Genomic DNA, 27,398 nt, shown 5'->3' on the forward strand with positions numbered 1-27,398 from the left:
TCACTTTATTCATCTTAAAAGAGTCACCTTTTGGATTTGTTAAATTTTTCTATTGTTTTCCTATTTTCAATTTTATTGGTTTCTACACTAATTTTCATAATTACTTTTATTTCAACTACAAGCAGAAATAAAGTAATTGTGGCATCTAAAACATATTTTTTCACACGTATTTAATTATTTCTCTTAAACATTTCTTTTGTAAGGTTTGCTAATAAACTTTTAAGGAAAAAGAATGCTCAAATCTACTTAAGAGTTTATCTCAAATGAAATGTATAAATAATTAGCAAAATTCTTCATAACTTATAGAAATGTAGTTTATTTCATGCAAAGCTACATAATTTTCTATATTTTAACAACTAATCATATAAACATTTCAAAAGATTCATTACATCACAATAAATTACAATACTACAAAGAAACTGCATATCAACAAGTTTGTCAAAATCAAACTGAGAAACAATTATGCATAGATAAGGTCAAAAATGCTAACTTACTTCTAGGTAGCACTTTGCAGCTATTTACAAATACATATTTGAAGGTGTGGTGAGAATGTGCAGAGAAAAAGTTAAACCTACAACCCATTGGTCAGATAGGAAAACATTTGTCAGATCAGGTAATAATGGCTGATTAAAGATAAATTTGGCATCATGCACTAAAAATGAACATTGTTAACATTTTGTAAAACTATGATCAGCTGCACATTTGAAAAAAATTATCTTCTATTTCACCTCATCAACTGAATTAGAAGAAGGGAAAACAAGAAGCACTTTATTAATGCAACACAGAGGTTAGCCTTTTGGTATAAGTTGCTTGGGTTAAAAAAAGAAATATATATATATATATACACACACATATGATATAGGAGTGTTTCAAATTCATGTTAGACTACTGAACTTTAGAATATTTTTCCTAAGACCTGGTCAGAACTTATTTGAGGGCCAGGGATTTAGCTCAGTAGTGCCGCCACCTGCCTCGCAAGTGCAAGGTCCTGAGTTCCATCCTCCATACAAAAAAAAAAACTTATTTGAGAAAAAATTTAAAACTGTAAAAGCAATATAACAATTAGTTACAAAAAACAAAAAAATTAAATAGCAGGAAGTAATAACATCAATATTAGAGTTCTTTTGTATTTTTCAATGCTATAATTTATAAATATATATTAGAGTACAATAATTCAAAAGACAGGTCTACATAGTCTCTACCTTCTAAAATGAGAAAAATTCTTCTAGTTGGTTTCAAAATATGGACAAAAACAAATCCATTGGATTGCTTAAAAAAAAATACACAGTCTCTCCCCTACAACTTGGTGTAGTAGGCAGGGAAGATGTTAGCCAGCATTGTTTTGATAAATACAGCTCTGGGTAGGTTGACAAGACTTATTAATAATGTCAACTTTAAATGGTGTTGTACAGTTTAACAAATTATGACTTTACATATGTCTGCCATGGTAAGACGCTCTTTCTACTCTTTTGAACAGTAAAATTTTCCTTTTTCAAAATACTCTGAGATCAAGATAACCACAAAAGAAAAGGTTATCCTTGGGGGGAAAAGTTAATCAAAAACAAATAGATTTTAGGATACCTATGACAAGAGAAATGTACCAGTAGTCTTGCTTTATTAAGAAACGTAATAGCCAGATGCAAACCTCTAGTCCCAGCTACTCAAGAAGGTGAAGCAGAAGGGTCACTTGAACCCTTAAATTCAGACTAGCCTGGGCAAAATAAGGAGACCTTGTCAAGAAAAGAAAGGGGAGGGGAGAGGAAGGGAGTAAGCAGGGAGCTGAAGAAAGGAGGGGGCAGAAAGGGAGGGGAAAGCAAGAGAGGGGAAGGGAGGGAGAGGAAAGAAAGACTGATTTAAAAATTATAGCAAAGCCTCAGCTGACCTCAATGATCAAATCTTTGAAAATAAAAATAAAGTTTTAGTTAAACCAGGCATGGCATGGAAGGAATTAGAGGTAAGACATAGTCCCTGTCCAATGAGAAGGGGGTAGCTACTGGGGCTGATGACTCATAGGGTCTGGTCTCTAGGAGCTTGGAAAGGGTAACTTGGCCTGGTATCTCAAGTCTCTGGGGAGGAAAAAGTCACTGAGTTGAAAGCACACCTACACAGAGAGGTATTCATATTTCAGAAAACCTCCTGTAATCCTCTTATATTGTTTCAACACTCCTAAGGGAATTTTTAATAATATATTATTATTTATGAATTCCTTTTATGAAAAAAGGGGTCTCAAGGGTCTAAATGTTTGGGATATGTTTTTGTCCCTTTTGGGGGAATATATTTTTAAGGGAAAACATTACATTGAAATAATTATTTCATTGACGTGCCCTCCTTAGTGACCCAAGTAACAACATACTAACCCAGCATACTTCATTTACCTTCAGATGTGGTTTGGTTGTCTAGCACAATCTGTTTCACTACTTTACATTAAGTACATACATTACTACTATTACTAGTAGTGGGATTTATAGTCAGATGTAGTTCCTTTTGAATGTACTACCCATCAAAAACAACTGTACATGCAAAACAGAAGAAAAATCTATTAGCACTTTGAAAGCCATATGATAAAGAGAGGTCTCAGAAAGGAAGGCATAAGAAAGGAAGAAGTGACAAAAGCAGCAGAAAAGAAAGACAAAACCTTAAATCCATTTACTTCTTAACATTTAGTACAATCTAGTATAGTTTGAGTATGCTAAGGTTTCTCAGGAACATGTCTTTTAGTGCAAATATACTGTTATCCTTCTGATTTTCAGGCTTAGCCCACTCAAATCACAAGTATAAAATTTATCTTACTGAACAGTGTGCATTGTAATACAGAGAATGTATTTTTCCTTTACTATGGTAATCAATACGCCACCAAGAACATTCCTTAAAACTATTAAACATATTGAAAATGAAGTCTGCTATTGAACATAAATGAAATTCCTTCATTAACATGCTAAAACACACTTTTTAAAAGCATATAGGTTGACATTCCTACCCACATTTAACTTAGGTACATATTCTGCTTAAATTTCAGGATTGATAATTTAAATGAATAGTCGAGGCAAAAAACAAATCAAATAACAGCATTACTCTTCGAATTTTTGCATTGTTGAAATTCTGATCCAGTCTTTATAAAAGGAAAGGTAATCCTTTGATTTAGTTTCTTCCACTTTTGTAAAAAGAGGGCCTTTTGTACCATGAAATTATTCGAAAGCCCCTCTATTCATCTGGAAGAGAGCTAATTTTTAATAATTAGATATATATTTTATTTCTTAAGAATGTTTTTTAAGCTAGACATAGTGGCATTTGGGGAGGCTGAGATAGGTGGACTGTAAGTTCAAACCCAGCCCAGGCAACTTAGCAACTTGGTGAGATACTGTCTTAAAGGAAAAACATTTTTAAAGGGATGGGATGTATCTCAGTGCAAGGGCCCTAGGTTCAATCCTCAGTACTGAACCAAAAAAAAGTTTTTGACCAAAAATGTTCTATTGATTGTAAGTTATTTGTGTCATTAAAAAATTAACTAGCAATTTACAAGTGATTCATGAAATTTATAGGTCAGTATTACTTTCTGCAATGGTTATTCTGAATCACTAGCTTACTGAATTCCTTGCTTAACAACTATTTAGAAAAATAATTTAGAAAACTCTAATCAGATACTCATTATCATGTAAGAAAGAGATCAAAAAGTAATTACCAGAAATAGTCTTTAAGAAATGCGCTTTGCACATAAAGTATATGAATTTAGTAGTAATATTTTACAATTGATGTCATTACATGTTAATAAGCTTCTCAAAATAGAAAACTTTTTGTTTATATACAGTTTTTTACATAAGGTTTAACAAATATTAACTTAGTTCCCTAGAAATAAACTCTTAATCTTCAGGGGTTAAATCAATGCCTTTCAAACTCAAATTTATCCAGCAAAGTAACTTTCCTATGTAGTTGCATATAAAATTCTATAAGACAAACTGCTTTAAAATTTGAAGACTTGGGATCACAGAACTAACCAAAAATTATTTTGGAAATAACTCAAAAGTCAAAGGGAATCTATAATATCTGTAACATAAACATACATGTGCTTCAATTATTGTAACCATAAACAAATTAATACTAAAGGAAAGAGTAACATTCCTTTATACATCCTATCAATTTTCACCTATGGCACTATAAAAGTTAGTTATTAAAGTAACTGGAAAATCTCTTTCTTTTTCTGCTTTTTTTACAATAGCATCTAAGTTTCATGACAAAACTGGATGAGACACATTATTCTTAAGAAAAATATTCCAAAGTAAACCCAAATACTAGACCAATTACTAAAAAAGATTTTCACAGGACTTTTGATGAATTAATTCAGGAAGAGTTTTTGCTTTGAGAATTTGTAAGCTTCTCTGTGACCACAAGAAACTGGACCCCTTTCTGGAAAGATCATTTTCCCACCCAACACCTTCAGGTCCCCACTAGGGGACATAGCACGGGTGACCTTTCTTCTGTCTAAACTCCTACACATAAACCTCAGTTCAACTCCCTCACAATAGTTTTGCGAGGTGGATCAGTAGGGAAATAGCAAGTATCTTCTTCATTTTGCAAATGAGGAAACTGAGGCACTGAAAGGTTACATGGTTTGCCCAAAGTATTCAGAGTCAATCATGAAATTACAAACAATACTAAATTATCACTTCTCCTGGCCTATTGCTCTCTGACCAGACTTGGCAATAAAAGGCTATATGTGTGTCCTCAAATGAACAGGCTATATGATCTTCAAATGAGAATACATCTATCCATTAACAATTATTTTAAAGGGGATATAATCTCAAAGATCATTAAAACTCAAAGATCAAAAAACAGATAGGGGCTGTGGGTTTAGCTCAGTAGTAGTGCACTTGCTAGCATACGCAAGGTCTTGGATTTTATCTTCAGCACCACAACAACAACAACAAAAATATTTAGTACTTGCATAGAACTATGTTTTTAAAAATTTACATGATAACACTCGTTAAAGAGAAAGTAAAATTTTTAAATTTATGACTCAGAAAATTTTTCTTCAAGAAACATATAATCATATCATTAGGATAATCCTAGACTACATCTTCAAATGGAGATACTTGAAATGGAAAATGAGCACTAGTAATAATTACAGGGATAGTAAGTGTTAAACTGAGAATGAGCAGCAAGGTATAGTGGCTTACATTTGTAATCCCAGCATTCTTAGAGGCTGAAACAGGAGGATCACAAGTTCAAGCCCACTTCATGACTTCATGAGACTATCACAAAAAAAAACAAAACAAAACAAAACAAAACAAAACAAAACAAAACAAAACAAAACAAAACAGGGCCTGGGATGTAGCTCAGTTTGAAGGCCCGGAGTTCAATTCCCAGTACCACCAAGAAAGAAAAAATGAGAGGCAAGCTCTAGTATGGTCACCCAATGTAGCACTGATTCTACAATAGTTATCAATATTTTCAAAGCCACAAAAAACTGTAAGCATGTTGCATTTTGCCACGTTTACTGTACAGTAAAATACTGGTGCTTTAAAATGTAATACCTAACTGTGGCTTAAGCACAAAGATTAAAACAATCAAGTTGAAATAATAAGCACATTTAACCAACAAGTTATTATTATACATTTCTGTTCTCATACAGTTTTCTATTTTCTATAAAGCACAATTTGAGTAGTAAATAGACATGTTTTATCTTTGAATAGCCACATTTTCTTTTCAAAAAGTGTAAACAAGAACCTTTAAAAGGACAATTCTGCAGAACTCTTTGGCTATGAAAAAATCTATTTATCATTAATATTTAAGATTTTCCCTTGAATGGAATGATCAATACTTAAATCAATATGCTAAAAAAAAACAATATGCTAAATGCTGAAAGTGATTATTTCCCTCTGAAATGAAAATCTTTTTTAAAGCAATACCACAGCATTTTTTAAATCCAGTTACTAAAAAGATTGAAAAAATCTGATCAGCATATACATGCTAAAGACATTAACACTATTAGTTGAAATATAATCCTAATTATTCATGCAAAATACCCCACAAATTTGCATACAGATTTGAAAAAGAACTTTTTACATTCAGATATGTCTAGTAAGTTTTGTTTTAAGACAGGGTTTTGTGAATATGGTTATTATTTGAGGTCTCCATTCGCTTATATTTCTTTGGGAAATATAGGTTGAACATATTTTTTAGAAACAGCAAAACTGTAAATCACAGTAATAAAATGTATGATATTTAGTATGACTTATGAACCTATGACTTATGAACTTCCTTGAACCTTTAAATAACTCTCCTGAAAAAAATTCACATGAAACTAAAGTATATGTTCTCAACATACACTGATCTTTATCATGAATGAAATCCTTCCACTGTAACTGTACTTAGAAGGCAGACACTTAGGGAATGGTGTGTAATAAATCTTATTAGAAAATAAAATACTGTTTAATAAACTAAGCTGTAATTAACTCATGGTGCCTTTTTTGTTATACTGACATTTTTATTGAGAGTAGGCAAGAAATTCTGGGGCACATAGATGTGCATAAAAACTGAACTGATGTGATGTGTTGACCTTGTTTAGTTGTTTCATAAACTTTTTGAGACTTTAGATATCTTCAAATATTATACTGGAAGACATTGAGAGATATCGTCCTCCAGGCTGATACCTAAAACGTAAACATAAAGAAATGATCTGAGGCATCAAAAATAATAGAGAGGACACCTTAAAAGGAAGTAACTACATAATTTGTAAGCTCTGTAAACATCAATCAGTAGCTAAAAGCAGAAACTTACCTTCCAACTATATTATCAAAAAGAACTTAATTATAAATCCACCAGCAATTCTTTTAGAGTCTATAACACATACATGACAGAGTAAGGGATATTTTTTTAAAATGGGGGTATGTAAGACATATCCAGGAAATTTAATCAGTTTAATAACCACTCTCAATTGCTGAATATAAATAGAAGATTCTAGGTTTTTCTTATAGGCAATAATACAGCAACATCTGCGTGCATCTGATATTTGCTTTTGTTTAATTATTTCCTTATAGCCTAGTTGCTAAAAGCACGGCCTTTGTATTAAGAATAGTGGAGTCTGAATGCTTGACTTGCCATTTAGAAGTACCTGTAGGCAAATTACCAAGCCTCTCTGGATATAAATCCAATTGGATTTGTAACCATAAAATAAAATATTGTTAAAGAACTTAGAAGTGTGTCTCCTGTCAAGATATAGTTATGCAGCTGTTTGTTAAATATAATAAACTTCATAAATAGAATTGCCAGAAATAGGCATATGTGTGTATATGTATACATATATATATAATTTCAATTCTTTATTATATATAATATGAAGATACCTATTTTAATTACCACTGAGTGGTATAAGTTTTTAAATATAAAAATATTAGAGGGCATAAAATAATATCAAACATACCAGTATGTTTTTTATTAGTAGTAAAGATGGACATTTTTCTTATGTTCACCTATGACTTGTTTCCAATCTTGTCAATATGTTATTAAAATTTCAGAGGAACGCTAGAGTCAAAATGACATAATCAGAACTTACCTTCCTGATTCAGATTCAAGAGGATCATCATTGAATGTTTCTGCATTAAAATCCAAAGGTTCTGCATCTTGGAGAAGTTCTATTCGGTCCCTTTCAGTCCTATTATTAGCCCTGGTATATTTGGATGCTGTTCAAAAGGAGAGAAAAAGAGAAATGTCTATTTCCTTATTGTCTTTTCATTTATAAGTCACAATATATGGGTTCACAGGAAGAAAAATCAAGATTATAAAGGATGTGAATTTCGATTGTGAAGAAAAAAAATATAAGAAAAGATAACTACACAGTTCCTTTAAAGTCTGATTAAAATTATAAACAGTAGAATAGAAAATAAGGAAAATTTCTTCAGGCTTGTAGCTGTCTAAGCTCAGAAGCAGATACAGTAGACAGACAATATGAATTAGAATATTTAACTATGGTATCATAAAGGTGAAGTTGTTCATTATCAAATCAACTTTCAATTGGTAACAGCGGCACTCATTGTTGGCTAGGACTAAAAGGGGTAATCAACCAAAGCTCTTGAAGAAAGGCCTCAGTGTTTTTTCTCATGAAGCAAAAGTAGCACTAGTCAACATATATAAAATGTAACTCCCATATTTATTTTGAAATTTTGTAGTAGCTACATGAAAAAGTAAAAGACACAGGTTAAATTAACTTCAGTATAATTAATTTTAACACAATAACACGGGGCACTAGCCACACTGCAAGTAAGTACTCAATAGTCACATGCAACTAATGATTGCCACCCTGGGCACTACATATCTGAGAGCTCTGGTTTTTTTCCATGGATGAAGATTTCTTTATAAACAACTTAAATTCTCATGATGTTATTGGAACAGTCCAAGTAACTTCCAAACAACTTTAGGATACAGTTCGTTTTGAAAACTTAAAGCAACCTATCCATACCTTACATTTTTGTCATCTTGGACTCTGCCCTAAATGCAAGCCTTTTCATTGTTCTATTAACCTTTTTTTCATTCAATCAACCAATAGCAGTGAACTACCACATTCTAGGTTCTCACTAACTCATCATCTAAACCTTTGTGCTTCCTCTTCTATTAACCATTCTCCCATACCACTGGGTGTTTCCATGCTGTAAACTTTATGGTAAGCATCCAAATGCCTTTATAGAATCCTATTTCACAGCTTTAACTAAAGCTTTAGCTGTCCACTATTTATTTTACTCTAAATATTTCAAATAAATCCTTTTCACCTCTGGGATCAGTCTTATTTTAGACCTTCATCATTTCTCGACTGCTTTATCAAAACAGACTCATAGTTTGTGTCACTTCTCTGAAAAATCATGCTTATAGTGTCATCCAATTCATTTTTCTAAACCAAATATCTTATTATGTTTCTTCTCAGATTAAAATCTTGTTCAAGATAATATCCAGCCTTTTGAGCATAACAATGTCTGCTGCCCAACCATCTATGTGACTTCCTCTCTTATCAGCCTCTTGTACTTAAGACATTAATCAGAGAAAAATGTGTTATTTCTCCAAAGGTTCTCTCATGTCACTATGTCCTGTACTCATTCACTCTTCCTTCTCATTAAAAACTTCACCTTGCTAAATATCATTCATTCCTCAGTACTAAACTATTTCTTTACCACAGAAATATTTATTTATTGGACAATCTTTTCCAAAGACAGACACTTTTTCTTCCTTTAGTGTAGATTAAATACTACACTAAATAATCTGTCATTAAAATATTTCTAACATTTCCATTTACTCTTTTGTAGTTTCTATCTCTCTGATGATATTCCCCCATCTGTTCATGTACCTTGTCCAAGCTTTCCATTAGATCTTTTCACATACTAATTCATTATTTTATTCACTGTACTGTTTGACAATTCCAATATTTGGTCACTTCTAGGTCTAATATGTTAACAGCTCTATTTAAAGATGGCTCATTCTTTCCTACTTTCTTGAGTGTTCTGATTAAATGTCAGACATTTTCTGCAAAAGACAGGAGAAATTAAGATAAATAACAATTATGCCCAAGATGGGCATACCTCTTCTATTAGGTAATCAGTGTTGAGGGCTGAAATTAACCTATTTGTAATTTGTATTTAATCTGGGTTTGGACTTTGCTGTTGCTTTAATTCCCTTAAGTCCCCATAGATTGCACATTTCTCCAGAATGGACTATCATTATTTTAGATTTCGTAGAGCTTCAATTGTCAAATGGTTCTCTCTCTTCAAGCATCAATTGTTTCCACTTGGATTTTAGCAGTCACTGTATGCCTATCCAACGGGTTGGGGAGTGGGGAGTATGTTTCTACTTCTGCATCAGTAGACTACTGTTCTACAAAACTTATCATTGGCTGAAAGGAGAGCTCAGATTTCCTGTTTCATCCTCAATCTTATGCAGGCTCCTGTACACTGAAGCCTCGGTGGTGAGACGCTCTCAGTATCATTATATCTCTCCCGGAGACATACAAACTTAGCCTTCTACACAGTGCCAGGTTCTAGGCAAACAGGCTTTTTGGCACCTTCCTAGAGACAAATGGCTTCTCTGCTTCATGGCAGTGAAGGGTCAGTGCTTTGGGAAATTTCCTAACCCACACTACTACGGATAGTTTCTGCTTAATATCAGTCCCTCTCTAAAATGTGAGCACCTCACAGACAAGAAATTTATCTTCTCAGTATAATTGTAAACATGGAAAAGTATCTGACATATATGGTCAGTCAATAAATTATTATAAAAATGACTGAATAACCAGTATCTACCAAAAGAAAAGTACAGAAAAACATCAAGGTATATAGTAGAAATAAATACTTGCCTAGAACATGCCTGGGATAAACGCTTGTTTGGGTTAGTATACTTACAACTATTCATTTGATGTTTTCCTTCCCCTATTAGAATGCATATTTGTGATTCCCTTTCCTTGTACATATGAAGGAATACAAGAAAGTAAAGTCCCTGAAGATATATGTTTATAATTCTTACAAAATCTAGGCATTTCCACATTGGTATCCTAATTCTCAATCACTATGCAGGCAAACATAAAAAAAAAATTCTAAGCAAATGAGAAAATATAAAGTACTTACACCAAGTGGTATTACTAGCTGAGAAATTTGACTCTTTTGGATCAGAATGAACATTTCTATTCCTAGTGGAATCTTCTCTATTGTGTCCATAACGTTCTTTCCATTCCTAAAAAGGAAACATAAATGAATATGTAACAAAAGAATAAAAAATAATTGGTCAGTGTCAAGCGATTCTATATGCAGAGTAATTATTTTCATTAGAAATTCATTAGTATCATAAATATCATAATGCCCTTAAAAATCATAGGCCAATGTTTTTATTTTTACATGATTCATTCAAATCAGACTCCGTAAGCTTTAATTTTCAATGAAGACATTTATAGATTTTTTTGCTAGCTATGATTATGTTAAATTGCTATTTTACCTAAAATTTAAAGACATTACAACTACATCAAAGTTACCCTGACCATGTAAGAATCATGAAAATTCACAAATGACTTATAAAATATTTATAAAATTTCTTTCATTCAAATTAGCTACCAATACTAATAACCTGAAAAGTCATTTTTGATGGTGCAATTAAAGTTGTACAAAGCATAACTAGATGATGACTCACACAGAATTATGAATTATCTTAAATGTAGTAAAATCACATTAATGAGATTGTACTCATTAAGTTCTTAGATTGAAATGGCCACTAGAAGTCACCTAATTTAATCTTCCATGCAGGGACTCATTCTAAACTATGCTAGATGGTTTTTGGCTCTTTGACTAGGTAACAGTTTTCTACATTTGAGCAGCATATTGCAATTTTGGTAAATGGTGGAAGTTAGAAATATTCATAGAGAGGGTGAAATCTTTCTCCACTAACTTCTACTCTTTGATTCTAGTTATCCATCTTGAAATAAATGGTATCGGGGCTGGGGATATACTTAGTGCCACAGTATGTGCCTGGCAAGCACAAGGCCCTGAGTTCAATTCCAAAAAAGAAAAAAAAGAAAAAAACAAGAACTTAAAAAAAGAAATAAATGGTATACATCTACATGTCCAACTCCTAAAACATTTATACTATATATGTGCCATTTTTCATAAAATCAACTGTATTTCAATAAAGCTTTTTTAAAAAAAAAAAAAAAAGAACAAGTCTTCCTTTTACATGACATATACTATAATACAGACAACTATCAAGTTCCCTTTTTTCCTTCATTTTATCAGTTAAATACATCCAGGTGTTAGAATTTGGTTGTAATTGTGAATAAGTTTTCTCATTTTTTCCCTTTTCACTCTCTAGGAGGAAGTTAATTTGCCTTACCACATGGAGGACTAAAGGAAAATTAAGGAGGAATAAAATTAATTCCATGTTATCAAAACAGCATACAATTTTAAAGTAATCAAAACCATTTCAAAGGCAAGGCTTTATGAGTTTATTCATTCATTCAACAAATATTTACTGAACACGTACCTTAGGCAACAAACTGCTTGTGACTGGGGGCACAAATTAAGTAGTTTATTACTAACAATTTTTTGGAACAAATTTGACAGGACACCTAGCATTTGCATATGAAAGTACTAAAATCCCCTTCCTTTACAAATACATCCTAAGTCATTTTCCCACTGTTTTTCTATCTTTAGCCAATTACTCCAAATCAGTAAACACTCATTATTATTATTATTATTTCCTTTTATTGGTACCAAGGATCAAACTCGGGACCTTGCACTTGCGAGGCAGGCACCGGAACCACTGAGCTAAATCTCCAGCCCAACTCTTATTATTTTTAAGTGATTTAATAAATGCTGTACTTACTCTTCTTCGATTTTCACCTTCTTCTTGCCTTTGCCTTTTTCTCTTCTCTAAAGACAGAAAAATGACCTCAAATTTGGTTTAATATTGTTTAATTAAACATAGAGTAACTGAAGTAAGATATTTTCCTCATGGTGACCTAAAATCTGTTGCTCTGTAACTTCCACTCTTTTTAGCTCTTTTAGACCGAATTTATACTTTTTTACTTCTGTTTAGGAGTGCTTTCCCCTGTAACTCTCTTTAAATTATATACACATAAAACTTTAACACTCCCCCCTGCATATACTATAATTTTGGCTGTCCTCTAAATATCTCCTAATTTATCAGTGCTATTTGTGAAAATCTTATCCAGATGAGGTCTAATTAATGCAACAAGCAAAACTACTGTATCAACTAGACACTACCTTCAATGAGAGTAGGGAAATGCCATAAGAGTACTTGGTAATTTCAGAGAATGTCTAAATACCAATGTCCTAAAGACAAATCCCTCCTACCCCTACATTCTACCATTGCTTGAACATCAGTAAGTTAATACATTCAATTTTATGATTAGATTCTAGTAGAGTGCTATATATTCTAATAGTGCTCACATTCTCACATTAATAATCATATTTTAAGAGAAATAGCCTTGGATTGAATGATTTCCCATGTAGTATCAAACTAATGACTCTTTAATGAGTTTTATAGTTATATAAAAACTTGGCAAATATGTTTCAAAGCAAACATGCAAACAACTCCAAGACAATAAAAGGCTTTTTTTTAGTTGCAGACATACTATAATTTATGCTGCAGAATTTCTTTTTCTTTTTCTTTTTTTTTCGGTACCAGGGATCAAACTCAGGACTTTGCGCTTGCGAGGCAGGCGCGACACCACTGAGCTAAATCCCCAGCCTCAGAATTTCTTAAAGAAAAATGAAACACTTATATGAAACACTATTTATTTTTCCTAAAAAAGATGTACATAGATATTTAGCTAAACAACAGCATTAATTTATGTCTTAAGATATATTAAATATTATTTACAAATTATATAAACATTATTCTTGTACTTTGTCTTAGCACTTAACATTTTCTTTTCACTTACTTTAAAAGATAAATCTTACCTCGTTTGATTAGTTCTTTTCCTTCATCAATTAAGTCTGATGTCATATCATTATCTCCCATAAACTGCTGGAAACCAAGCAGATTCAAACAACGGGTTCCCAAACTAATAAAAGTAGACATTCAAAAAAATAAGCATTATTTCCCATTGTAAATCTTTAGATAAACTGTTCCTTAGCACTGTCACCTCCAAAGAAGCCAATGCTTCATTATTATTTATCATGCCAAGTTACATAGTATTGCATCTATCATTCTTTAAGAAGCACTAATTTCTGTTCCTGAGAAGCTTATACCCAGCACTTCTCACAGTACAGGGTATAGATTTCTTATGGAAGTAAACTAGGTCAGGCCCTGAGTTCAATCCCCAGTACCACATAAAAATAAAAAGTAAAAAATAACAGAAGAAAAGCAAACATTAACATTAATAAAATATTCTTAAAGAAGTGATATATTTGGCGCTTATGAGGTGAGAGAGGGCAGAGAAACAGAGGTAAGGATCCTTTACATGTCAGGGTGCTAAAAGACAGGTGCACCTGTCCTTTAACTTCTCTTGAATCTCTACCAAGATTCTATCATTTTCTCTAATCTCATAAAAAAAAGCAGCCCATGAACTTTTCAAAACTAGAGGAGAATTTCTCCTCCAGCCCTAGATGTACTCCTCAGTTATAATTGTTCCTCACCTTTCTCAATGTGACGGCCATGATTTGAAGCATTTAGGAACCCAGCAATGATTATGGGGAAAGCCCTAAACTTAAATTATGAGTTACGAGAAAGAAGCTAGGAATGAAAGGGTTTTTAAAGCTACACTGGCTGTCACTGTCAAAGGCCAAGACTTATGAGTTAACGCAGTGTAACTAATTGTATCACTTTGTAGCCTACATGTAGCAGAATAACTCTACTTCTCTTTTCATTAAAATATATTTAGAGCGGAGAACATGACTTGATCATTAAAGTGGTTTCTTCAAACTATCCTTAGTTTCCTCAAAGCCAAAATAAACAACATCTAAAACAAAACCAGTAAATATTTCAAGGAGTTTTATGAAGATACCCAGATCCAACTAAGGATATGAGGAAAAATGTTAAATTCCTTACCTAAAATAAGTAGCAATGCAGAGAATTACCACTAACATAGGATAATATATGTAGAATCCATCTGCAATAAAGGATAAAACTTTCATGGAACCCATAATCTGAAGAGCAAAAAACAAAAAAAGTTATATCAGCATAGTTCTATATTTTTCATTACTTTTCATCATTAGGAAATTTGTGCATAACTATTTATATTTATTTATCAATAAATTAAACTTTAAACTTTTCAAAAAGTAGACACAAAGCAATAAGTGATCTGATTTTTTAAAGTTTGCTTTCCATTAAACTTATCTCCTATAGAAAACTAGTATCTTATAAATACTACCCAAAATTATATATAAAGTCTATAAATATTAAAGTTAATATTGTTCTAAATCTGGGCCGGGGATTTAGCTCAGTGGTGCTGCCACCTGCCTCACAAGCGCAATGTCCTGAGTTCGATTCCCAGTACCAAAAATAATAATAATAATAATAATAATAATATATTGTTGTAAGTTAGGTCTTTTACTATTACTCAGACAACCTAATGAACCAAGAAACATTTTTTATAAGAGAAGCAAAATCTCTTTTATCAGGTCATCAGTAGTTATATATACAACCTTTAAGAGAAAATTTCAGTAACAGGAGTCCAACAATGTTACAGAACTCTTCTCCCAACATTAAAAGAAAGTTTACAATAACAACATCTCATATATATAACAAATCTAAAGAATTCCATTTTTTGATCATACTTACAGATGTATAAGCAGTTGGTTGAGTATTCTGGTGAGAGATGGAAGAATCCATATGGGTCAAACCCAAGAAATTAAGACATAAAGGAGGAGTCAAACGGCAAAATAACCTACGGTAAATAATTTTAAAGAGAATATATAAAAATAATGCAGAATACATTTTGTATTATACTGAAATGTATTCAGACCATTGTAGCTATAAGTTTCATCTAGCTGTGTAATACACATTTTGAATTCTTAATGTGCACTGCCCTTATTCATTTGGGTGACATGCAGAATGTCCTACAAATACATCCCTCATTAAAGCATCAATGCCCACAGAGCAAAACTACAGCCTCAGGTTGCCTGCTATGGTCATGTCTGCCACTGCTTTATCTGCATAATTTGTGGAGGGACTTCGTATACTCCTTCTCAATTCCACCATCTGTGCAATCCATCTCACAGTATGACAAAGACAGTAACATCCACAAGGTGAATGGAACTCAGTCCATAAAAGACCTGAAGTTGTATCAAAATGTATCATTCTGACAGGTTCAGCTATGAAAAATTGTTCATTTTTGTCCAGATAAAGAAAAGGTATCTTATAAAACTAGAATTGAAGAGCTGAGAGTGGAAAGGATGATGAGATGTGAATATAAAGAGGTAATATGAGGAATTTCTTTTGTGGTAAAAAAACAATTCTGCATTTCAGTTGTGGTGGCTACAGGAATCTGCACAAACAAATGAGAATGAAATAAGGCTTACAGTGTGGTTGACAGTAAAGTTCTAATATAAATTTCCTGGTTTTGATATTGTGAAATAGCTACACAAGATATCACCAATAGGAGAAGCTTGATGCATATATAGACTCTTTGTAGCATATTTGCAACTTCCAGTAAGTCCAAAATTATTTGTAAAGCAAAGGAAACTCCTTACAATGCTTGAGATATCAATTCCTCTGAACCTCTCTGAGTCTAGCCCTTACAAATACGCCATAGGACTGACTGAAGAGTAAATAATATTGTGCAACCTACCCCAAGCTACAGCCATCTCTAAATTCTCTCTAAATTCCTCAAGAAAAAGTATTCCAATCAGTTTTCTTGGCTTTCCTTAAAACAATTTGAGGCCACTGACCTTCAGATTATTCTGCAGAGACTTATTCAGTCTCTAAACTTTCAATTGTTTCTACTATTTACTCATCTATAAACTGAATCTCGAATTGGTAAACTCGGTCTCACTTTGTCTTTCTTAAGTATGTCTCCTAACCTGGCACACTTATTTTAACTTTAAACTTCAAGTAGGATTTGGCTGGTAATAAAAAAAAATTCATTGTTACCTAATCAGTTGAAATGTAGAAATGTAGGCGTTAGTGCAACATTCATAAACAATAAGAAACAAGAGAGATCCACAGTGATACACGCAACAGAGAGATTTCTGTTTCTAAACTCAATCCTACTTACATGCCACTGAAAAGTAGACTGTAAGCATCAGTCTGGTGATGTGAAGCCAAGTAATAATAGTTAAATACACGAATCCTGAATACAGTAGAATAAACACAAATACTGAGGAAGAAGATGGAAAGGAAGCAAGCAATCTGGAAAACAATTTAAGACTAATAAATATCACAAGAATCATTCTTCATTTCCAGCTAACATTTACTGATCTGAAATTTAAATACAACAACAGAATTTTAAAAAGTCATATATGAAAATGAAATTATGGGAAAAAAAAATCTACATTTCTACGAGTTCAATATCCTAGATCTATATGTTTCAAATCTATCTTCTAAAGTAAGTCTGTTTTCCCATTCCCTTGGAAACTCTTCACAGGAAGACTCTACATTATGCAGCTTCACTGGCATAAAGAAGAGCAAAGTATTCTCATAAAATAATCTTGCACTATCTTACACCTTTTCATCTCTTCTTAAATACAGCTCTTAGCTTTTATAGTCTGGGTAAACTCATTTTTGGAAGTCTGAATAATACTGTAGGAAGTATCACTGTTTGCATTATTACTAGAAGAAATATAAAGTTAGAGAGAAAATATAACAAAGGTTAAACTATGAAGTTGAATATATTTATGACAACTTTAAGATACAAGGTAAACTGACCTCAATATAAATATAATTGTACGTTTTTTCTGCCAGCTGTATGAAGACTGCAAAGAGGGATAAGACAGGAGTTGTGCTAAAGAACGTGCACTCTGACCACACAACAATCACGGAAAAGATGGACAAAACCACAGCAAGAATCCTGTAAAACCATGGTCGTAAAAGACATTCCCAGTACCATTCTAGAAGATAAAAGAAAAATAAAATTAGGAAAAATAAAGGAGTAACGGGGTATTTATACTGTTTTAAAATATATCCAACAAGATAATTACCAAGAGAAAAATAGCAATTGTACACTGGAGGAACCAGACAGACATCACCCTAGCCAAATGATCACTAGTAATGAGACAAACTGATATCCCATGTGCTTCCTGCTGTGATGCACTGAGAAGAAAATAATGACACTGTGTGGTATTCCTGCCCAAAATGCATAACCATATCTAATCATTAGGACATTCAACAGAAAACTGACCTGCACTCTCCACAAACATCTATATAAAACATACGTAAAGCCTGAGAAACTGTTCTTGATTAAAGGAGACTAAGAAGATAGGCCAACTGAATGCAACACATGATCTACAATTTTTTACAAAGAATATCACTGAAATAAGCAGTAAGGTCTGTGAATAACAGGACAGTATCAATAATAACTTCCTGATTTTGATAGTAGTAATTGGTTATGTAAGAACATATCTTTAGTTTTAGAAAATACACGCTAAAACATTTACGAGGAAAGAGGCATCACAGCTGAATACAACTCTGAAACATTAAGGAAAAAACATACACAGAGAAAGACAAAGCAAATTAATATGCTAAAATTTTAATATATGGAGAACTTAGGTATATGAGAATATTTTGTGAGATTCTGGTTTAAGTCTGAATTTAAGTAAAAATAAAAGTTAAAAGAAAAAAGAAAACTCATTAAGTTGAAAAGCCCATACTTATATTTTGGGCACTATGGAATAAACCCAGGGCCTTGTGTATGTTAAGGATGTGCTATACCACTCATCTACACCCTCAGCAAGGCTATGTTTTCACTTCATACACTGAAAAACAGAGCTCCTGTCTCATAGAACTAAGTCCTTTCCACCTTAAGCTCAGCATAATTTCTGGTGATTTCATCATCCACATAGGTGATCCTACTTTCAATATTACGATCTCTCATTTTCTTTACCTCTTCTCTAACCAAGACCCTGGGAGTAGGTAATATTTTATATCTTCTCTTCCAAAATCCACCCCCCATACCTACTCTCAGCATTTTGCTAAGCAAATATATATTATCTGAAGAGAATTTTCCCATATTTCCACTATTATATCTTCTCACATCTAAGGTACTTCTGTGCCTTACCTCCTAATCAAAACCCATTCTCTTCACTGTTCACCATTTCTAATCTGATCTTTACTACTCATGAACACTGTTCCAGAATTCTCTACTACCGTATCAAATTTCTTCTCTCTATATCATTCCCATGTTACTTGGTATAATTTCTCCTCATACCCTATACCCATCAATCTTCTGTCAACTACCACCCCTTTTCTCTGCTTTTATATAAAAAACACCTTGAGAGTTTTCTACCGTATCTTCAGTTGCTTTCCTTACTTCTAAACCTCAATTAGCTTTATTACCTTTCTTCCCTCTCTGTTCCCTGAAATCCAGTGGGCAAATCTTAGTGTTCATGATACAGCCTATCTACAGTAATTGAAAGGTATGCTACCCTTTTCCACAAAATATTTTACTCTCCTGGCTTTCCTATCTCACTGGACACTCCTTTTCGAGTCTTTTCTGCTTGTTCTTCCTTATCAACTAATCTTTAAAAATCCCACTGCTACAGGTTTGGGCCTCACTTTTTCTCTTTTCTATCCCAATAACTTCTTTACTGATTTTTTTTCCTGGCCCATGGCTCACTATCCATTGATGGCACCCTAATTTATATTTGCAGACCAGTCTTCTGCCCTGAATTTCTATTTCTAGCACTAATTACCTTATTTATACATGTATGCATTTAATTGTCTGTTTTTCTCAATTCACAAGGGCAGTTCTTTGTCTTTTTAAATTTATATATATATATATATATATATATATATATACAGCACCCAACAATACACAAAATTTATGTACTCAAATATTTGTTGAATAAATGAAAACAGATATCAATCACACTGTCCCCTTAATTAAAAAAATCTTTGTTGAAGCTTTCTGAGATATTTGTTTGGTTATTAAGTCTTCATACTGAAGACCAAATATGCAAAAGATGATTGAGTGAATACAGCTGTTAGAATAAATGAGGTTAATTGAAGTTTTTGTACAGAGACAATTTGGTACATGGATTAACTTTCTTCACACTAAATTTGATAACATTTAAAACGAGTGTCGGGCTGGGGATTTAGCTCAGTGGTTCCTCCTCCTGCCTCGCATGCGCAAGGCCCTGAGTTCAATCCCTGGTACCAAAAAAAAAAAAAGAAGCGTCATAAGCAATCATGGAAGTGAAAAAAATGATGACTAAAGTACATAGGTCTCATAAATAAAACTAATGAATGAAAATAATCAAAGAGTACTTCTTAAGGGAATATTTTAACAGACTGTCAAGACTGAAGAAGAGATGCAAGTCTGTGATGTAAATTTCTTAAAATTCTAATTATTTTAAGTGTATATCATATATATACAAAATATACTTGATCGCATATATTTTTGCATAGAATTTCAACTATTTGTGAAGTAACAGTAAAAAATGATGGATATGCTATATGACAAGTAAAATAGTTACTTCAGAAAGTTTATCAAATACATATTACCACACAGCATGATACAACTGAATTTCAGTTTTTTTTGTTTTTGGTACTGGATATTGAACTCGGGTCCTTGAGCTTGCACAGCAGGCGGCGAAACCACTGCGCTAAATCCCCAGCCCGAATTCAGTTTTCCATTGATGAAAATATACTTTTTTCCTACAGAAAACAATCATTAAACTTTGAAATTTATATAAAATTACATACCAACTTTAGGATTATAAAAATATTGGATAAATCGATTTTCTGGCTCTGGGGGCTGAAAGGTGTAAACAAACTGACGGGTGGCACTGGTTTCATTTTTTGCTACGTCTTCTAGATAAAATGCTTGTTCCAAAAGAATTTGCCATTGTACTTGAGTTCGATGGTGCCTCTGAACTGAATAAATCACCTGAAAAAGAGAAGCAAAGCAGGTTGACCTTGTTCTGATCCAAGGGTGAGTCAACCCACTGTTTAGGAATGTCTGTACATGTATGTGTGTATATATGTATGTTACAACAGAGAGTAGCATTTACTGAGTGGAAAATGATTTGTAAGACTTCTGCATAACACTTATATTTCTGCCCAATTTCCCAGACCATCCCTGTCCAGAAACACAAAGTTAAAATATTATAAAAATACAGATAAGGACAAGATCAAAGAAAGTTTTAGATACACTTTCATTCAAAATTCCTTCTTAGTAGGCAACAATTATAAATATAATTGAAATCATCTGCTAATGAAACAGCTATAATCAATAATTAAGTTACCTGTTTATGCAATTTTACCAGACTTTTTTCACTTGGATAAGTATTACGCTTTTCATCAAAATCTTCATAATCATCCATGTTCCTTCCCATTTTTTCCTGATACTCTATAGGGCACTAAAAGGAAAAGCAGATTTAAAAAAAAATTAATTATAAATAAATTAATTATTTTTATTAAAAACTCTATCATTCTTGGTCATGTCTAATTTTATCAAAAACATATTCTTCCTTTATTAGCAATTCTAAATAGATTTCTCCTTGCTAATACTTTTTTAAAAATATTTTAAAAGATGTGTTGACTTTCTTCTCACTTCCTTCATAGTAATTTTTGTGTTCAGATATACTAATTGGAGGTTGGCGAAGGTAAGGAAGCTTATCTACATGAACTACTATTTGAGATAAAATAAAACTCATTGATTTTCCTGGCTAAATGAAGAAGAATCATGACAAATCCACGATTCTGAGTTTTTTAAAGCCACAGTATAGAGAATTGCATATTCTATATGGAGTATCTACCATACTATTAGTCATTTATTACCCATATGAACTTCGGAAAGTTAGATAAGCTCCCAAAATAGGTCTCAAGAAGTAGCAAATATAAGAAACATGGTTAGAAAATTTATTCCTATAACTAGGAATTTAGTCAAAGGGACCTTAGCTAATGATCAGTACAAGTGATTTAAAACAGAGGAAAAGATATTTCAGTGGTTCCGTGGGTGCATAAAAGACAACAGAAGAACTCTGTAAAATAATCATTTTTGAAAGTATGTGAGTTCTGCTAATTCTATACTACCATATGAAAATCTTAGTTGTACGGCTTTCTATTAAATACCTGTGTTATATTTCATGTCACTCATTTAATGATAATTGAAATATTTCGTAAAGTGACATGTCGGAAGTTGGTTGAAACAGATTATTGAGGCCCGAGTTTATTTTCTTATAGTAGATATGCCTTTAGTGATCATATACAATGATCATATAGTGATCAATCTACCACTGTGTCATGGCAATTACTATACATTACTCAACATCACCATGAACTCCACATTTCAATGGAAAATAACTTTAAATCTAATTTAACAAACAAAAATCCCCCCACTGTGTACACATTACTATTGGTTTATGGTTAATATTTCCATAAGTATTGGGAAGACCCAGTCATAGTTCTTTTCATACTTTTCTGATGCTTTTATTATGTAAAACATTAATTTATATATTACATAAATTAATATTTAGAAAGGAAACAAATGAGATAATATAATTTAATTACCTTTTTGAGTATTGTGTCAACACACTTTCTCAGTGGGTGGTTATACTTGATGCTTTCATTCACTTTACGAACTTCCTATAAAAAATAAGAGAAATAAAAATATTTCCATTTTTACACATCAGATATTTCAAATGACAATGCACTAACTGCTATCTATAGTCTCACAAGTTTAATTTCAACTCAAATTATTTAATATTACATGAAGTACTTTTCACTGAATAAAAATTCCTAAGAACATATATAAAAAAACAAAGTAACTAAATAGCTACACCTATACCCATGATCTTTAATTGATATATTAACTTGTCTTGAATAAGAACCATCTAGCAGATTAGTAAATTCTGGATGTGTCTGTGGATGTTTGACATGTATGTCAGCAAACTGAGGGGGTAAGATCCACCCTGGATGTCTGTGGCACCAACCAATAGGCTTGTAACCCGGACAGAATAAAAAGGGAAACGAAGCATCTCTCTTTTTTTTGGAAGATCTGCAGTCTTCACCACTGTCTTTGGACACTGGCCTCTAGTTTCTTCAGCCTTCCAATGCAGACTCTTCTGCCTTCAAGACCAGACTCACACTGGTGACTCTAAAGTGAGCTTCCAGACCTATGAACTTCAAATGCTACTGGATCCTCTGCTGTCCAGCATATAGATGGCCACTTCTGCCTCTGATCCCACAAAGGGCCACTGTGACTCTTCTGTCTCTTAAGGTCTTACCTAATTATGCCTTTGTATAATTATGGATATATCTTATATTGATTCTGTACCTTTAGAGAATCCTAACGCAATATTCTCACACATTTTATAACTTTCTAGATTTACTCCCTTATTATTTGGTTACTTGGTCCACAAAGATGATTCAAAATTATTTTAAAAGTTCACAAAAGATCTGACAAATTTTGTGATGCTAAAAAAGCAGAACTGTATTCTTCCACCTGTCCCTTAAGATCAATTATCTCATTATCTTAAATATAGTAAAGAAACCAAAGGAGGCATCAAACACTACACATGTCACAAAGGACCTGCTTATTTTCAACAGGAGAGTACTTTAAAATGGCCACAATTGATTCATCCTACATTTGTTTATTAAGACCACACTATACATACATTAGGACTGTGCTGTCTAATCCACATCAGAGGGTGGGGTAGGGAGACTAGAATTGTCAGTCTACATCTAAAATGACAGTTTGGTGTTGAGATAAGTAACTAATTTAATGACTATGAAAGGCATAAAAGGTTAAGGAGAGGAATATTTAGAACCAGCAGTTCCTAGGGAATCACAATATTATATACTATTCATGAAATAAAAACAAAATTTGGAATGACTATTTTAACCAAGAAAAACAGCATGTCACAGCATAAGAGTCAAAAAAGGAACTCTCTGGGATATGAAAAAGAACTTCTTAACTGTAGAGCAGAGGAGGGCATTAAAGGATACAGAACTCATGGCACAAAAACCATCTGACATCAACAAATTGTTATAAATACTTATGACTTATATGACTAAGAATAACTATTCTTAATAGGTGAAGAGTTTTAGTAAATAAGTAGAAAAATGAGAATACAGAAGAAATATAATTGGCCTGTAAATGTATAAAAGAATGTTTAAGGTCACTAAAAAATACAGTTTTTAAAAAGAACAGTTTTCTTGCAAAATTAAGAAAAAACAGATGCTATATAATGACATAAGATTGTAGAGAAACAGGCCCTCCTATACAGAGTAAAAAGTGACACAATCTATTGGAGGATAATTTAGCAGTATCTATCAAAATTTAGTATACATATACTCCAAACAATCTGTACCAACATACACTGTTTCTGTAAAGTAATTTAGCTTAATGAGGAAAACACACATTAGCCAAATAGAAAAGGTATGGAAACTGCTATAAAAGTATAGGATGATCTGAGAGGATATAATCTAGTTGGAGGCCTTCTGATAAACTGGTAATTTAAAATGGGATAAAGCAAAAGAATAGGAGTCAGCCAACCAAAAGGAGGGGTGAAGAGTTTTCCAGATAGAGGGACAAGGTCAGCAAATACAAAGGTTTTCAGACAGAAGTGAGTATTCAAACAGAAAGTATGACTACAAAGAAAAGAAGAACAAGGGCCTAACACTTGACCATGCTGAACAAGCAAAATCAAAGCCTTCATAGAAGGGCTTAAATTATTTCGAGGTCAGTATATGAGGCCTAAACATAAGAGCAAGAAGGTCAGACTTGGGAATTTAAAAGGTCACCTTGAAGCATATATTACATTACAATTTTCCATTACTAAGCTGCCTTGAAGTTTGTCAAATCACAAATTCATCTTATTTGAAAATATACAACCTGACCATATATTATTTATGAAATACCGTATATTTTTCTTTAAATAATTTAGCCATATTAAATAAAAACAAGTATTAGAACTTTTAACTTTTAACATTTGCTCTATTATAAATTTAAGGTTCATTAAAAAGTTCATAATTTTATAAAACATGGGAAGCATTTGATATATTAGTTTTGTTTCCTTCATATAAAATAGCATAGATTTGGGCCCTTTGATTACTGTGCCTAATCAATTCTTTTGTAAGCAGGCCAGACAACATCCATGAAGGCTAACCCACAGTTTTCAGTGGAAATAAGTAATTGTTCCTCTCTCCCCCAAATTTTCTATCTAGAAAAATAACAAAATGTAAAGGTGACCTTTTAGACCATTTAGCAAATACCTTTTGAATGGTTTGACACCTTTTGAATGGTTTTGAATGGTTTGGTACATTTCATTAATGCCTCAAAGAAAAGTAACAGCCATACTCACTCTAGAGAGATGAATTTCAAAGAACTATCAAAGTGGTTTTTATAAAACTATATTTGGGGATTATATGGTGTGATGGTTGAGTGTGTCAACTTGATTGGCTTCGGAGCTGCCAAGGGGATTGGTAAAGCACTCTTCTTGGTGTGTCTGGGTGGTTCAAGGAAGAGTGACACTGGGTACCAGATCTAGTCCTTCATCTTTCTCTCTGGTGCTGCTCCCCTGCTCTGTGACCCAGGCAGCCCTGAATTAAGCAGTTTTGCTCTACAAGGCCCTTCTGCCCTGATGTTCCTGCCTTAGAGCCTGTTGTCCTTGTACTGAATCCCTTGAAACTATAAACTAAATTAAACCTCTCCTCCTTTAAATTGTGGGTGTTAGGTCTTGTGACCCAGCAATTGGAAAGCTAATATATATGAAGAGCTGAGAAAATAATTACCAAAAAAAGTTAATTAAACTTTGTGATCTATTAAAAGATGTACCAATGTATCTGAAGTTTTCTCTCAGACTATATTATTCACATTTTTGTTCCATGCTTTTTCCCACACTACATTCTATACATCTCCATCAAACTGATTGTCCTAAACCATATATAGTAACATATATCTTCCTTGTTTGGTAAGAGTCAGTGATTTCTCATTACTTTCAAAACAGTCTGGACTTGGCCATTTGACATTCAAGGCCTTGATATGGCTTATCTGACACAAACTTCACTTTAATTTGATCACTTTAATTTGTTTTTAAAACTTCCTAGTATTTGACTAGAATGCTGTCAGCCATCAAAATGCTAGCCATTCTTCAAGGCCCAGGTCATATTTTATCTTTTCTGATCATTATTAAAATGTGAAATCACTCCATATTAGAGAATTTCCTTTGTATCTTCCACATGACATTCAGCATATGCTGTAAGGAAGTGTACAATTTTCTGGTCTAGACAGAAGTACTAATGGTTAACTTAACATGACATCACTTAACATGACAGGAAGATAAATACTTGTTAAGTTATGAATAAATTTTCTCATTTACGTTTTCTGATATTCAGAAAAACAGAAAGAATCCCAAATTACCTTAATGTACATGGATAAAAAAATTCATACTTGAGAAACAATACATTTTTGGTGATACTGTTTGCAGAGGGAGGGCCTAATTCTGGTATCTATGTGGATGTGCCACAAAATATCCATTAAGAAGAGCAATTTCTTATTTACACGGAAAATTTTCTCTAACATTTTTTAAATCATCCACCTCTGTTTAAACATATGAATACACAAAAATAGCACAGAAGGGACCAATGCCATTTCTTAATTTTCCACATCTTATTCCTAACTAAAGGGCTCCTACTTGATAACAACATCTTTTTCATTCAGACACTAGGTTCCAGAAAAGTCAAATTAAGTTATAAACTTAAGTCATAAAATCAAGTGATAAAGTAATAAACTTAATTTATGTATTTGTTGAAGGAATATTAAATAACTTGATGAAATCCAAATTCTTCGAATCTGAATCAAGTGAAGTTAATACCAACTTTTGGGGGGAACACTATCAAATTTAAATTTAACTAAATAAAAATGAAATAAATTATAACTATTAACTATAAGTATCTATCAAATATAAACGTTCAAATATTTAAAACTTTCTTCAAACATTTCAAATTTCCAAGTATATCAAACATATATAAAATTATTTAATATAAATCATCTCCTTTTGAGAATGTAATAACATTTATTGTAAGTCAGAGAAAACATGAGGATAATATTTATAGAAGACTTATTCCTACATTTTTGAATTAATGTTTTCTGATGTAATTCTTACATTTTACAGAATACTGAAAAGCCAACAGAAAAATTTCCAATCACAGCATACTTTCATTTGTTCATTTATTCATTCACTTAAAAAACTATTGCTGAATGCCTTAGAGTTTAAGAGTCTGGAAGACCAGGAAAGATATTATGGGTTGAATTTTGTGAGTCCTAAAAATTCACATATCAAAGCCCTAATTCCTAGCACCTCAAAATATGATCTTATTTGAAAATATGGTTGTAATAGATATAATTAGAAAAGTAAGGATGAGCTCATGGCCGCTGGATAGCAAGTAGTCATTTAAGAAGGGGAACTCTGGATACAGAGAAATATAAAGAGAACAATGAAGGTAGGATTGATAAGCCAAGAATTTCTAAGATTGCTAGGAGAAGCTAGGAGAGAGGCATGAAAGATTTTTCTGACAGTCCTCAGAAGAAAGTAACCCTGACACCACCTCACTCCAGAAAGAATGACTGCTATCAAGAAATCAACAAATAACAAATGCTGGTGGGGTTGTGGGGAGAAAGGAACCCTTCTCCATTGCTGGTGGGAGTGCAGACTGGTGCAACCACTGTGGAAGTCAGTATGGAGATACCTCAAAGAACTAGGACTACAGGTCCCATTTGACCCCGGTATTACCCTCCTGGGAATCTTCCCAAA

At 32.7% G+C, this 27,398-nt stretch overlaps 1 protein-coding gene across 4 annotated transcripts in view; it reads right to left on the bottom strand.

Annotated features, from left to right (window-relative positions):
• Positions 1-300: 300 nt before the first annotated feature.
• Lmbrd2 (LMBR1 domain containing 2) overlaps positions 301-27,398 on the bottom strand; it is a 44,530-nt gene continuing 17,432 nt past the window's right edge. For all 4 annotated transcript variants that reach the window (XM_004848621.3, XM_004848620.3, XM_021261502.2 and 1 more), the window contains 12 exons: positions 22,153-22,227; positions 20,886-20,999; positions 20,344-20,527; positions 17,350-17,531; positions 16,700-16,833; positions 15,265-15,370; positions 14,533-14,630; positions 13,443-13,546; positions 12,343-12,389; positions 10,599-10,704; positions 7,550-7,676; positions 301-6,647 (listed from right to left, as the gene is read on the bottom strand). In XM_004848621.3, the coding sequence (XP_004848678.1) occupies positions 6,587-6,647; positions 7,550-7,676; positions 10,599-10,704; positions 12,343-12,389; positions 13,443-13,546; positions 14,533-14,630; positions 15,265-15,370; positions 16,700-16,833; positions 17,350-17,531; positions 20,344-20,527; positions 20,886-20,999; positions 22,153-22,227 (1,338 nt within the window). In that variant the 3' untranslated portion in view covers positions 301-6,586. The remainder of the gene's footprint in view (positions 6,648-7,549; positions 7,677-10,598; positions 10,705-12,342; positions 12,390-13,442; positions 13,547-14,532; positions 14,631-15,264; positions 15,371-16,699; positions 16,834-17,349; positions 17,532-20,343; positions 20,528-20,885; positions 21,000-22,152; positions 22,228-27,398) is intronic.

Source organism: Heterocephalus glaber, unplaced genomic scaffold (genome assembly GCF_053883595.1).
Source record: "Heterocephalus glaber isolate CG9 unplaced genomic scaffold, H.glaber_assembly_v1.0 deba00001538, whole genome shotgun sequence".
Classification (NCBI taxonomy): Eukaryota; Metazoa; Chordata; class Mammalia; order Rodentia; family Bathyergidae; genus Heterocephalus; species Heterocephalus glaber.